The sequence below is a fragment of the Mirounga angustirostris genome, unplaced genomic scaffold (genome assembly GCF_029215605.1).
Source record: "Mirounga angustirostris isolate CCGP_5_RB_7025 unplaced genomic scaffold, mMirAng1.0.hap1 SCAF_16, whole genome shotgun sequence".
Lineage (NCBI taxonomy): Eukaryota > Metazoa > Chordata > Mammalia > Carnivora > Phocidae > Mirounga > Mirounga angustirostris.
In genome coordinates this window covers 9,776,735-9,790,863 of record NW_026991724.1, presented here as the reverse complement: position 1 = coordinate 9,790,863, position 14,129 = coordinate 9,776,735, and the positions used below count along the sequence as shown (strand labels likewise).

At 45.7% G+C, this 14,129-nt stretch overlaps 1 protein-coding gene across 1 annotated transcript in view; it reads left to right on the top strand.

Moving 5' to 3' along the window:
- The window catches only part of VAT1L (vesicle amine transport 1 like), a 139,626-nt gene that overhangs the window by 70,492 nt on the left and 55,005 nt on the right, over window positions 1–14,129 (top strand). The window contains exon 7 of the mRNA XM_045890699.2: window positions 2,033–2,227. Within this exon, the coding sequence (XP_045746655.1) occupies window positions 2,033–2,227 (195 nt within the window). The remainder of the gene's footprint in view (window positions 1–2,032; window positions 2,228–14,129) is intronic.

Sequence of the window (14,129 nt, the reverse complement as noted above, 5' to 3'; positions counted from 1 at the left end):
AAAAGAATGCTACATAGTTGGAGGTCAAGAACAAAGACTATTTCCTTTCAGAGGTCAGGTCCAATATTAGTTGGTCAGTGAGAAGCAAAATGAAGATAGGGCATGCCAAGGAGTGGAATGATGACTTTGTTCTAGAAGGTTCTAGAAAGGAATTTTCTTCTATATATTGGAGAAAGGCTTAGAAAATAAAGCCATACTTGGACATATACAAGAATTTCTCACTTAGATATCCTAATTATGTTCCACCTTAAAACTCTTGCAGAGCTGGTACTCACTCTTTGTCAAACATGCCATTGGCTTTTAGACTATAGCATTGGTTAACAGTGGTTAACAACTAGAGAGCAATCTGACTTCAATTCAGAGCTCCTCCTCACTAAATCAAAGATAACAGAAATACTTTATATTTATAGAAAACCTACTCCAGGTCAGACACTCTTCTAAGAACTTTGTATATATATTAACACATTTGTTCCTCATGATTGACCCCATGAGATACAGTAGGGAAACTTAGCACAGAGAAGTTAGGTGACTTGCCTAAAGTTGCACAGCTAGTAAGTGGCAGAACTGGGATTCAAAACCAGGCATTTGGCTCTAGAACTCCCTTAACCATAGCTGCAGGAATTGCAGATTTAGCAAGCATTCATTTCACAAACATTTACTTGAACGTTGCAGATGCACCATGAAACAAGTCATTAATCATTTCTCTACTTTGTGTTTGTGGGAAGCCAGCCCATGGCCAAATATATGTCTCTCCTCGAGCTGGCCTCCAGGCCCTCAGGGGATGTACATTAGTAAAGAATTTCGTGCATGAACCTTATCCCTTTTTTTGACTTACCTTTCTCACACTTATTTTCCTAACAATATGATTGTTCCACTTAAAAAATATGTATCAAAATCTTTTGTGAGCTTTCGTGAGCTCCCACAATTCAGGGAAGAGGCAGGATGTAAATAAACACCCCAATAACATAAATATTATGAATGTCCCTAAGTGCCCATCACATTCCTCTCTGCCTTCTCTTTTAAACGATTCACCACTTCTCCTTAGAGCCCTTAGAAACTGGAACTTGGCATTTCTAAATTCTGACCAGCACCAAAGAAAATGCAGGTAAATCAGAACAAAATAGTTGGATAACCATTAGTGGATTATTTACTTATTTTCATGTCTGAAGTGGGGGATGAGAGGCTGGAAATAGCCACATTTGGCACTTGTGTTTGTGTTCCATCTAGGACTTTAGCGCTATTGGCATTTGGGGCTGGATAACTCTTTGTTATGAGGGGTTGCCCAGTGCACCGTGGGATGTTCACCAGCACCCCTGGCTTCTATCCACTAGATGCCAATAGTTTCCCCTCCCCTCCAGTCACCACCACAAAAACACCCCCAGACATTACCCACTGTCCCTCAGATAGGAACCGCTGGCTTTGTCCCAACACTGTGGCTTCACGCTCCATCATGCTGTGCTTTCTGCCTGAATTATGTTCCCTCACTCTTTCTCTGGTGGATTCCTACCCACCTCTCCAGCTGTACCATCATTCCCCCTAGGAAAGCTGCTCTTGTGGCTGGGTCACCATCCCACTAAGTCCCTACCACACTTGGTGGACTTCTCTGCCACCCCTCTCCTTCCCCACCATTCATAAGCTAAACTCTTCAGAAGCCTGAGAGGAAGTACCCTGCCACTCTCTGTTGCCCAGGGATATGAAGCACACAGAAGAATAGGGAGCAGAAGTGGTAGCAGGATTCAGCTCCAGAGCCGACAGTCCTAACCCTGTGCCTCAATGTTCCGATGACATGCGGCCCAATAGCTGTTTTCAGGAAGTTTGTTTCTCTCTCCCACCTAGACCCCGTGCTCTGCTCACAAGCATCACCATTCAGTCACAGCACTGCCTGGCTAAGTAGCTGCCTTAAAAAATACCCCAACAACGACCACCCCTTGGCCAGTTGGAATCCGTCCCACTGCAGCCCTATTCTCTGCACACGATGCTGTGAACACAGCAGGCTTTGGTTCCTTGTAACGGACACCTTCTCTCCTTCCAGTGGTGGCAGGTCGAGAAGGTGAACCCCATCAAGCTCTACGAAGAGAACAAAGTCATCGCGGGATTTTCCCTTTTAAATCTGCTCTTCAAACAGGGCCGTGCAGGCCTCATTCGAGGAGTGGTGGACAAACTCATTGGGCTCTACAACCACAAGAAGATCAAGCCCGTGGTAGACTCCCTTTGGGCCCTGGAGGAGGTAAGAATGATGTTTTTCCCCCAGCAAATAATCTCTTTTTAGCCCAGGGAGATTTGGGCAGCCAGATACAATCTTTTATTCAAAGATTATTCTCCAGGTTTGTTCGTTTTAAATGAGGGTCCTAAAAGTCATGGTCCTAGAGTTTGGGCTTTGGATGTAAGAAATACTCTAAGTTCCGTAGTGGTTCTCAAACCATGTGCCTCAACCTACCACTATGAGCCCTTCTCAGATAGGCCACCAAGTTTTCATGGGTGTGGACGGTCCACCTGGGTTCTCAGAGGGCATGAATATTGCTGCAGCATCATTTATATTATCATCTCGTGAGTAGATGACATCAAGGTTGGGGCAGACAGTGGCTCAGAGCTGAAATGTTTTGTATGCTAAACTCACTGCTGTTAGCGGTCACAATGGGCACTGTAATTATGAATGAATTGGGTCTAGTATTGGACTGAGTGTGTTTGTTAACTGATCTGCCAAAAGTTCTAGGATTTGAAAGCATTCCTTGATCATGAAAAAAATCTAGACTCCATAATGTAACCTTTCGGGATACTGAAGCATGAACTGGCTGCACTGGGGCAGCTGGTATGTGCTAGGAGGAGGCAGGGTCTAGAAAATCCTCCAGGATCAGGGAAGTTCTGGACATTTGGGTAGCCAGTCTTGGTAGCTACCTACGCAGAGAAAATAAAGAGGTATAACCTAGGTTGACATTTCACTAAGAAATCTTCGTAGGTCAGGCCGTTGGCTTCAGGCAGCCATGAAGCCCCCTGAGAAGTATCTTAAAATATGTAGGAATGTGTTTTGTGTTTGTTTGGCTTTTGCATTTTGCATGGGTGAGTGCCTTACGAGAATTTTTTTGTACTTTGGGGAGTCACAGACATCCTTGGAAAAGCTAACAAACATAATGTTCTGTGATACACATAGTAGGTATTGTCCTGACAATAAAGCTGGTGCTATTTGCCTAATGAACTAAGTTGGCCAAAATCCAGTGGCTCCCCTAAGCACAGAAACTGCCCTAAAAAAAGCATTGTGGGGGTCCCCATGTAATCGAGTAAAACTGGTCTTGGGCGAATGGACCAGGAGTGCCTCTTCGATACCGCAGTATCATGAATGGTCTTAAAAAAAATACCCAGCTACCAAAACCCTTGTGTCTTCTGATAAAAGAAATACATGCTTATCGTAGGAAAGTCCTAAATTAAGAACAGAAGCGTAAGGAGAAAATAAACTGCAAGTGCACATTTCAGAGAGAACATTGCCAACATTTTGGCTTGTGTCCTTCCAGTCTTTTTTTCTTTTGCAGATGTTCACTGTGATTCGGTTTCTTGTTAAATCAGATAATCATGCATTCCTTCTGCTGTGTAATCTCCAAGATGGCTAGCCTTCTGTTATACATTCCTTGAAAACGTTTTTAATTACTGAGTCAGACATACGGATGGTATTCACTGTGGTATCTCAGTGGCATAGAGAAGGGCTGGACTGCATGGTTCCTGGTTCTCAGTGGTCAGAGAGGAGAGAGAACTGGGGGTAGTCAAGACCAGGGCTAAGAGATTAACTTGACTATGAGACAAAGAAGGGGGCTTATACTTAAACTCAGGGTTTAAAAGGGAAGCATTTAAGTGAGAGTTGAAATCCAGGAGGGGTGCCGTTGACCCCGTGGGTCCTTATTCTCGTATTTGAAATAATTTCTTGGTCACAAATAGGTATTGAATAATTACTATGTGCTCAGCACTGTGCAGATGCTGGGGACACAGTGGTGAACAGACAGCCAAAATACCTGGGTTTCATGTAGCTTACATTTAGAGGGATGGAGGGAGGGGCAGAAAATACTGGACAGTGAACAGAAATCAGCAGGGTATTTGCAAATTGTCATAAGTTCCTGAAAGGAATTAAATGAGGGTATATGTTGGAAGTAAGTGGAGCGGGAAGAGTTTTCACAGACCAGTGGTTTTCAACCTCTTTTTCCTTATTATCTGCCCCTCACAGGAGACTTTTTAGACTTCTTTTCCTGATGAATCCCCTCTATGATATTTTAATACCATAGGTATACCATCTATCTCTCTATCAATTCAGCTACCTACCTATCATCTAGCTAGCTATCCTTCTGTTTATGTCCTACATGTATATCTGTGCTTTACAGATTAAAAGAGTAAGATTTTTTTCATCCTCCAAGAACCAATTTTTATCCCTTTGGGGGGGGTGGTATCGCACTCATTGAAAATGCATTCGGTACAGTGACTTCAGACAAGAAGGGTTAGTTATCATTCAAGCTGGGACATGAAAGAGGCTGAAAGCTACAAAAAAGTGCCTCCAAGGCAGAGAGACCCTCAAGAGTAAAAGGACAAGGCTTATGTGGCCCCTTTCCACAGGTTGGTATGAGCAAATGTGGGAATGGTATTTATCCAAAGGATACAAACATAGTGATTTGAAGGGGCACCTGCACCCCAATGTTTATAGCAGCAATGCCCATAATAGCCAAACTATGGAAAGAGCCCAGATGTCCACTGACAGATGAATGGATAAAGAAGATGTGGCATACACACACACACACAGGAATATTATTCAGCCATCAAAAAGAATGAAATCTTGCTATTTGCAATGATGTGGATGGAACTAGAAGGTATTATGCTAAGTGAAATCAGTCAGAGAAAGATAAATATATGATTTCACTCATGTGGAATTTAAGAAACAAAACAGGTGAACAGGGGAAGGGAAGGAAAAATAAAATGAGAGGAAAACAGAGAAGGAGGCAAACCATAAGAGACTCTTCACTATAGGGAACAAACTGAGGGTTGCTGAAGGGGAGGTTGGTGGGGGGAAAGGGTAACTGGGTGATGGGCATTAAAGAGGGCTCGTGAAGTAATGAGCACTGGGTGTTGTATGAAACTGATGAATCACTGAATTCTACCACTGAAACTAGTAATACAGTATATGTTAATTAAATTGAATTTAAATTAAAAAATTTTTTAAAAAAGGAGTACTGGAGTAGGTGAGCAGGGCCCAGATAGAAATCTGGAGTTTAGTCTAAGTCCCATGGGAGGCTGCTAGCAGGTCATGGTCAGGAGGTGCCACATTGGGACCCCAAGGGTATGATCCAGTAGGGAAGAAGCAAAAATTGTGAGACTGGGTCCCAGGCTCTAGCTGCAGAAGTCTGATATTCAAGGAAGCTCTTGACCTGACTTGGGAATGGGAGGGGGGGCTAACCTGAGCTCAGTGCTCATTAGGGAGGGTGTGCTCATGTAAGGCAGTGGGGGACAGTGGAGCCCCATGCATGTGGGAGTTAAGTCAGGATGGGTTCTGCGAGGATGCAGAGCACAGGTTCTCAGGACCCGCACTGACCAGAGGCAGGAAGCTCAGGCTGGCAGTCGTGGTGGACTGAGTCAGGGATCCTATCCACGCAAGTCCGGGTACTTTATTCCAAATACTTCCCCAATTCACCCACTTGCTCTCCTTTCCACTCATGGCACTGTGGTCTAAGCTGGTCTCCCTCCTGCATGAGCTCCTGACTGGCCCCTCACTTCCATCTTGCCCCAGTGCAGGGCATTCTCCACCCAGCAGCCCACCCTTGGGCCTTATCACTTATCACCTTATCACTGTCACCCTTATCACTCCCTAACCCAGACCGTGTCCACCCTGCTTAAAATCCCGCTGTGACTTCCCACTGCACCTGATCTGCAGTCTGAATTCTTTCCTGGACTGTACAGCTTTGTCTGGTCGTAACTCCTGCCCCTCTCATCATCTTCTCACTGTCCACTTCGCCTCCTCCATCCGAGTTGCAGTGGCCTGCGTGTCCCTGGTCCTGAAACTACCCAAGCCTTTGGGAACAGAGGTATTTTGAATACTCCTCCTCCAGATTTTCACAGAGCTGCTTCCTTCCACCCATTCATATCTCAGCTTCAATGTGACCTAAATAGAGAGACCTTCCGTAAGCCCCTCCTGAAGGGTTCTTCCTACACAGCCACCCACCCAGGTGGCTCTTTTTACTCTGTTCGACCAATCTCCATTGTATTTATCACTGGTTGAAATGCTCTTGTTCATCTGTTGGCTTGTCGAGACTCTTGTCTCCCTTCCACTATGAAGTAAACCCCAGATGAGGAAAGACCCTGACTGTGCCGTTCAAGACCCCAGTGCCTGGCCTGGAGTCGATGCTCAATAAACACTCATTACATGAGTGAACTGATGAATCCAGCAATACACAGAAATAGGACTACCTGTTCAATAATAAATATGTGTTGAATGACGAATAAATGAATGAATGAACAAGACATACTAAAACCAGGTATTATTACTTAAAGACAACCTGGGCCCAATTGACATTTTGGCCAAATCATCCTTTGCTGGGGGTGGGGGTGGCCCTATGCTTTGTAGGATTAGTAGCATCTCTGGTCTCTGCCCACTAGATACCAGTAGCGCCACCCACTGCCAGCCATGACAATAAAAAATATCACTAGACGTGGTCAAATGTCCCTGGGAGGGGCAAGACCTCCACAAATTGAGAAACGCTGCTTTAAAAGAAGCCATATTGGTTAAGATAGTCCGTAGAAAAACAAAGGGATTATACGTTCCTATGGCAGGCTCCCCTCCCCACAGAGGGGGGAGAGAGACAGCCGTTGCCTGTTTGCCAACAAAAACGTCCACAGCCACTCATCAGTTAACACCCACCAACTTTCTGGGGGATCTTTTCTACAATATTTACAGACATCTGTTTAGAGCTGCACTTGGCCCAAACTCAGTTATTTATCAAGCCCACGTGGCTCTTCTGGGCTTGAGGAGAATAGAGTATGCTTATTACTTGCGAACCTCAGAGGGATGACTGTAATGATTTTTTTCCCCTCCCCTTTGGTAAATGATTTCACAAAATTGCTTTTCAGGCCAGCTCTGTAACCTCATCGATGGAATATAAAGCCCATAGGGATTGAAAGAAAATTTTCTTGGGCTCTCTGAGCCCTCAGACTAGAAGATTTAATAATTTCAGGAACGATTTAGTGTTTCTTTTTAGCCATCTGTCTTTGACTTTATTGTAAGTTTAATACACGAAGCAGAGATATGCTCCAGCTTCAGGTTTGCCTCCAGATATTAAAGATGCAGCTGTACATTAAGTTAGAAAAAAGCTCATCTCTCCAAACAGTTCAGAGATGGGAAAGGAATGAAACATACTTGTATTTGTCAACCAAGCAGCAGTGACATTACTGAGACCTACTATGTGCGAGTACTATTTTAGGATTCCCTGGCCCTTACGTTTATGATTTAGTTTCTGACACAAAACTGAGGTGTCGGTCATGGGGTACTGTTTCAAGTGCAACTGGATTTGAAAACTAGAGAGAATAATGTTAATTAAGAATCTATTGGGACTTCATCAAGATAAAAAGCTTTTGCACAGCAAAGGAAACAGTCAACAAAACCAAAAGACAACCGACAGAATGGGAGAAGGTATTTGCAAATGACATATCAGATAAAGGGCTAGTATCCAAAATCTATAAAGAACTTATCAAACTCAACACCCAAAGAACAACTAATCCAATCAAGAAACGGGTGGAAGACATGAACAGACATTTCTGCAAAGAAGACATCCAAATGGCCAACAGACACATGAGAAAGTGCTCAACATCACTTGGCATCAGGGAAATCCAAATGAAAACCTCAATGAGATACCACCTCACACCAGTCAGAATGGCTAAAATTAACAAGTCAGGAAACCACAGATGTTGGCGAGGATGCTGAGAAAGGGGAACCCTCCTACACTGTTGGTGGGAATGCAAGCTGGTGCAGCCACTCTGGAAAACAGTATGGAGGTTCCTCAAAATGTTGAAAATAGAGCTACCCTACAACCCAGCAATTGCACTACTGGGTATTTACCCCAAAGATACAAATGTAGGGATCCGAAGGGGTACGTGCACCCCAATGTTTATAGCAGCAATGTCCACAATAGCCAAACTATGGAAAGACCCTAGATGTCCATCAACAGATGAATGGATAAAGAAGATGTGGTGTGTATGTATATATATATATAGACACACACATACACACACACACACAATGGAATATTATGCAGCCATCAAAAAATGAAATCTTGCCATTTGCAACAACGTGGATGGAACCAGAGGGTATTATGCTAAGCGAAATAAGTTAATCAGAGAAAGATAAGTATCATATGATCTCACTGATATGAGGATTTTGAGAAACAAGACGGAGGATCATAGGGGAAGGGAGAGAAAAATGAAACAAGACTAAACCAGAGAGGGAGACAAACCATAAGGGACTCTTAATCTCAGGAAACAAACTGAGGGTTGCTGGAGTGGTGGGGGGTGGGAGGGATGGGGTGGCTGGGTGATGGACATTGGGGAGGGTATGTACTATGGTGAGCGCTGTGAATTGTGTAAGACTGATGAATCACAGACCTGTACCTCTGAAACAAATAATACATTATATGTTAATTTTAAAAAAAGATTCTGATGTCTATAGTAAAGAGCTGTTTCATCTGTTTTCAGATCCCATGTTAATCTTTCAGTTATCTTTAAATGTTCTTTCTTTCTGATGCTGAAAGTAAGTGAGGGTTGGAGCAGGTCAAATATGGCAAAGAAAATAAGCCAAGGTTCTGGGAGTTGGGTCAAGGATGGGAATGAAGAGACAAGTCAAAAAGTGGCCCCAAGAACGAGGAGGGGCTTAGTTGAGATCGGAAGGATACAAATTCTTTGGATGACTTTGGGATTACAAAACAGGGAAGGCATTCCAAGCAGGAGGGACAGTGACAAAATCTCAGAAGCAGGAGTATGGGGTAGGCAGGGTTGAGAGGTCTGAGCAAAACACAGCAGAGGTGGTTGGCTAAGGAGGAGAGGAGGTAAGGTTGGATTGGTCGATGGAGGCACATCCTGGAGGCCTTCACTGCCAAGCAGAGAAAGAGGAGTTGACGTTCTAGGTGAGGTGACTGCTCTTAGAGAGTGTGGCCTAAGGAACATGGCACCATCTGACCCTTTCAGTTCCCGGAAGCCCACCCCCGTCCCAGGTGTGACACTAGTAATGAAACACCTGGACTATAAAGCTGTAGCCTCTGATTATAAATGCCTTTGCCCATCTGCCATTTCATAGCACGGGGAGGACTCTGTTATGAGCTGCATTACTCAGCCCCTCAAATTCATATGTGGAAGCCCTGATGCTCAGTACTTCAGAATGGGATTGTATTTAAAAACAGGGCCTTTAGAGAATGAATCAAGTTAAAATGAGGCCTTGGGGTGGGCCCTCATACGTCTGACTGGAGTCCTTCTAAGAGGAGGAGATTAGGACAGAGAGACACCAGGGATGTGCAGAGAGACCGTGTCAGGACATGCCATCTGCAGGGGCAGGAGAGAGGCCCCAGAATATAACCAACCCTGCTGGCATCCTCCTCTGGGACTCCCAGCCTCCAGAATGGTGAGAAAGTAAATTCCTGTTGTTTAAGCCACCAGTCTATGGTATTGTGTTATGGAGGCCCCAGCCAACTCATATAGGGTGACACAGAGATCTTGGCAGTTGTAAAATCTTCTGTTAAAGGTACTGCCGGTAGCATTTTACAACATTATTTACATAATTGTCTATGTTTGCACTCTCTAATATGGAACCACTAGCCACATGTGGCTATTTAAATGTAAATTAATTAAGTCAAATTAGAGATTCAGTTCCTTAGGGGTACTAGGCACATTTCAAGTGGTCAATAGTTACATGTGGCTGGTGGTTACCATATTAGACCCTGCAGAGACAGAAGAACGTGCCTTTCATTGTAGAAACCCTGCTGGAGCTGATCTAGGAAATGATGTCATCCTTCTGTTTGAAAGTAGGAAAAAATTTGCCTCCCTAGCAATCTGGCATGATTACCTTTTAGCAAATTATGTTAATTATGCCCTTCCTTGTATGTCTCTCTTTGCCTTGACTGTAGTGAAGCTTGCTATCCAAATGCAGTCACTTATTTAAGTGCCCCTAATCCCTCATTATATTTCCCCTGCATTTTTCCATTCATGTTAATAGTCGTGGTTTAATTACATGTGTGTCTTTCATCCTATGCCATCACAAAACCTATACAGAGATAGGTCTGCCTAAAAGAATCAATGAAGAAAAAATAATACAATGCTGAGCTTGATAGGGACACTTACCTGTCCTGGAGCAAGAGGGTGACTTGATGAGAGACAGATTAATGTTGAAACCAGCGACAGAGTGTGGAATGACCCAAGACACAAGGCCAGGTGGGGGGTGTGATTGTCAGTGTCAAGAAATGGCAGGCTTCAGACTCCGACACTAGACTGGGAAGTTAATAGAAGATGAAGCCAGGCATGGGACACAGTTGTCCAAAGCCAAGCTAAGGAGGCAAAGGCTCAAGGAGAAACCATGGAAAAGTCCCACTTAATTATGGCAGATGGCAACTGGCTGGCATGGACCTTCTTTAAAGATTTAGAGGCTCCTTCTGAGGCATGGTTGGGGGTAGGGAGGGTATTTTAAGGACATCACCCCAAAGCAGACAATGTCTGTTGTATCATGGGCTCATTGGTTTGGAGGACGGACTGGGGGCAGCTGGTCTGGCCAGGAGGTCACTGCAGATTTTGAGACATGGGTAGGTGAGCCCCAGACAGAAGTGGGGGCAGTAGAATGGGAGAGAATAAGCAAGTCGGGGTCACTGGAAAGAATGGAAAATGGAGACAAAAGACAAAAGAGAACCAAGAGACGGAGATGATCAATGGTCTTGTAACCTGGGAGACCAGGAGTGGGGTGCTGGCAAATACCATGTTACTCACCAGTGGTAGACGCTGCCGTGAAAAAATCTGATGAGCTTAGTTCTGAGTTTGGTTTGAGGGTGACGGTAGAACATGCAGGTGGAGATGTCCACAGTTCAAACCCCCAATCACAGGGAGATGAGAGAGGAGGGTAAAGACCGGTACTTCTACTGCCACTACCACGACTTCGAGAGGATTCACTGTGTGCTGGGCATTGTTCTACGTGTTCTGCATGTATTAAATCATTTAGACTGCCCAACAGCCCTAACACCCAGCTACTATTTTCCCCATCCTCCAGGTCACAGATGTGAGGCTTTCGGGAAGCTACACTTGCCCCAATCTCCTGATTCTGTTGAATTTAATGAAAATCTGAAGCCCAGGGAAGTCTGATGCAGAAAAGTTATTGAGAAAATGGCAATGAATAAACTCACTGAATAAAAGAATAAGCAAAATAATCTCATTGGCAAACACTTGGTATAGCGTGTCTCTGTGTGCCAAGCACCTTCCGTTGATTAACTCACTGCATCCCCACAATGACCTCGAGTAGGGGGTACTGTCTGTTACTATCTCCATGGCAGAAATAAGGAAATGGGGTTCGTGATGAAGGTGCCCCAGGTCACACGGCTGGTATGTGGCCACGCCGGCACAGCAAGACAGATTGGGTCTCAAGTGTATGCCACTTCTCCGTGGCCAAGGGAAGAGGCTGAGGCCAGAACCCCAGCATCCCCCAGCCTTCACAAGAGCAGGCAGAAGACGAGGCGTCCACAGACAGGGCGATGGCACGGGGACCACCCTGGCCGTCTGACAGGTCCTTAATGTCGGCAGCTGCTGACAAGTCAGGAAGCACATAGAGGAAAAGCCTTTGGATTTGGCCCCGGGTCACGCTGACCTTTCAGAAAGCCCTCTCAGTAGGATGAGGAGGGCAGAAGCCTGGATGCAGAGGGTCAGGAAGGGAACACGTGGGTAAGACAGGCTGACAGCCAGCATAAGCCTCCTATTCAGCGCTGAGTAGAACAAAAGCCCTGAAAATAGGGGCGCCTGGGTGGTTCAGTCGGTTAAGCGGCTGCCTTCGGCTCAGGTCATGGTCCCAGGGTCCTGGGATCGAGCCCCGCATCGGGCTCCCTGCTCAGCTGGAAGCCTGCTTCTCCCTCTCCCGCTCCCCCTGCTTGTGTTCCCTCTCTCGCTGTGTCTCTCTCTGTCAAATAAATAAATAAAATCTTTAAAAAAAAAAAAAAAGCCCTGAAAATAGCCAGGAGGAGCAGGCTCCAGGGCAGGGCTGTTTAGAAAGTAGACTAGTGGTTGCCTAGGCCTGAGGGGGTTTGGCCGGGCGGGGGGGGGGGGGGGGGGGGGGTGGGGAATGAAAAGGACCACTAAGAGGTATGGTGCTTCTGTTCAGAGGGATGAAAATGTTCTAAAATTACTGGTGGTTGCACAAGTCTGTGACTATACTAAAGACCATTGCATTACACACATTATATGCATTATAATGCATTATGCAGAATGGTATGCAAATCGTATCTCAGTAAGGCTGTTATATTGTGGGGCGGGATGAAGAGAAGGATTGTGTAGAGTTGTGATAAGGGAAGATGGGAGGAGGTGCAGCTTGGCAAGTCCAGATCCCCGGCCTCAGTCCTTAGAGTATCCTCGCTGCATGGCCTTGTGAAACCATCCATGTATCTTGGTCCCTTCCCCGAGTTTCCAGATGAGGAAGCCTAGTCCCCAGGAGTGACTGCTATGTTTGCTTTGTGTTCCTAAGCTTCATTCTTCCTTTGCCGCGTGTCCCCCTTTCTCTCAAGGACAATCCTGGATTTTTCAGTTCAACACAATTGCTCCCACCCCACACGCACACACACATTCTCAGTTTCCACGCACGGTGTCCCTGCATGCTCCGGTCACCTGTGTTTTCTGCAGCTCAAACATACCAACACCATCCTGTCCGCAAGCCGTGCCATGCACCTGCCCTCAACCCTGCTCTGAGCTACCCAACAGATCAGCAAATTGAGACACAGCTCTGCCTAGCTCATCCATCTGCAGTGGGCTGAATAAGGAACCACTCCTGTAGACATGTTGATTTTAAAGCAGAGACCCATTTCAGGCTTCTGACCTGTAAGAAGTGTAAGAGAATAAATTTGCGTTGTGTTAAGCTACTGAGTTTGTGCGTTACAGCAGTAATTTGGGAATTAAGACCTCATCTATTCAGCAAATCCAGAGCTGGGCTCTGAAAACGAACTTGTAGTGGGAAGATGTGGGTCTGCACTGAGGGAGCAGCCAGATGGTTACATAAGCAGGACGTAAAACCCACAGGAAGCGAGCTGGAAGGGTGGCTGAGACGCGTGCTACAGCCCAGGCCCAGGCTGGAAGGTGGAGAGAGAGAAGGAGGCTGGACATCCAAGCACAGGGAAAAGGTACATCTGCTGAGCAGGAAGTGATGGGAAGGCTAGGGGCCAGACTTTGAGAGCATGGGGAGGAAACAGAGCAGGTACAAGCTCCCACCAGTGCCCAACTGTGCCATCCTCACTCTGGCCAACTGGACCATTGCGGTTCTTCAAGAACCTGGGTCTCTGTTGCCTCCTTGCCGGTCTTCATGCTGTTCTCTGTTATTTCCGCCTAGCATGCCCTTCCCTCATCCTTGTCCCGTGAAATTCCTGCTCCCCTTTCAAGAATCAAGGATGGTGTTAGCTCTTCTGCAAGAGCATTCCCAACATCCCACAGTCTTGCCATGACCCCCAACCCCAAGAGAGGAACCCCTGATTTTGGGTCCCCTGGGCTTGCCTCCTTCATCAACATGTTCATGGACAGTTACCTATGAAAAATGGAGAAAAGAAAAAAAAAGAGATAAATGGAGAAAATAATGGTATGTTCTAGCAGTTTTTAATTGGAGGAATTAAATGACCTCATGCCTGACAGATATTAAGTGCCCGCTAGCTATTACTCTTGCAGTGCAATGCTGATGTATCTCCCCCGGAGTTGAGCTCTTTGGGGCCAGGGACTGTCAGGCAAGAGACCAAGCAAGGAGGACACAGGGTGTGCTGTGCAGAAGATTTCCAGGGCCTCCAGGCAGGCGTGTCCATCAGCCCGGGGCAGCGTCTAGCCATCCAGGCTCTAACCAGACAATTTTGTCTCCATCAGACACCACAGCATGTTGCTGGATTAGGTTTATTCACAGCTAA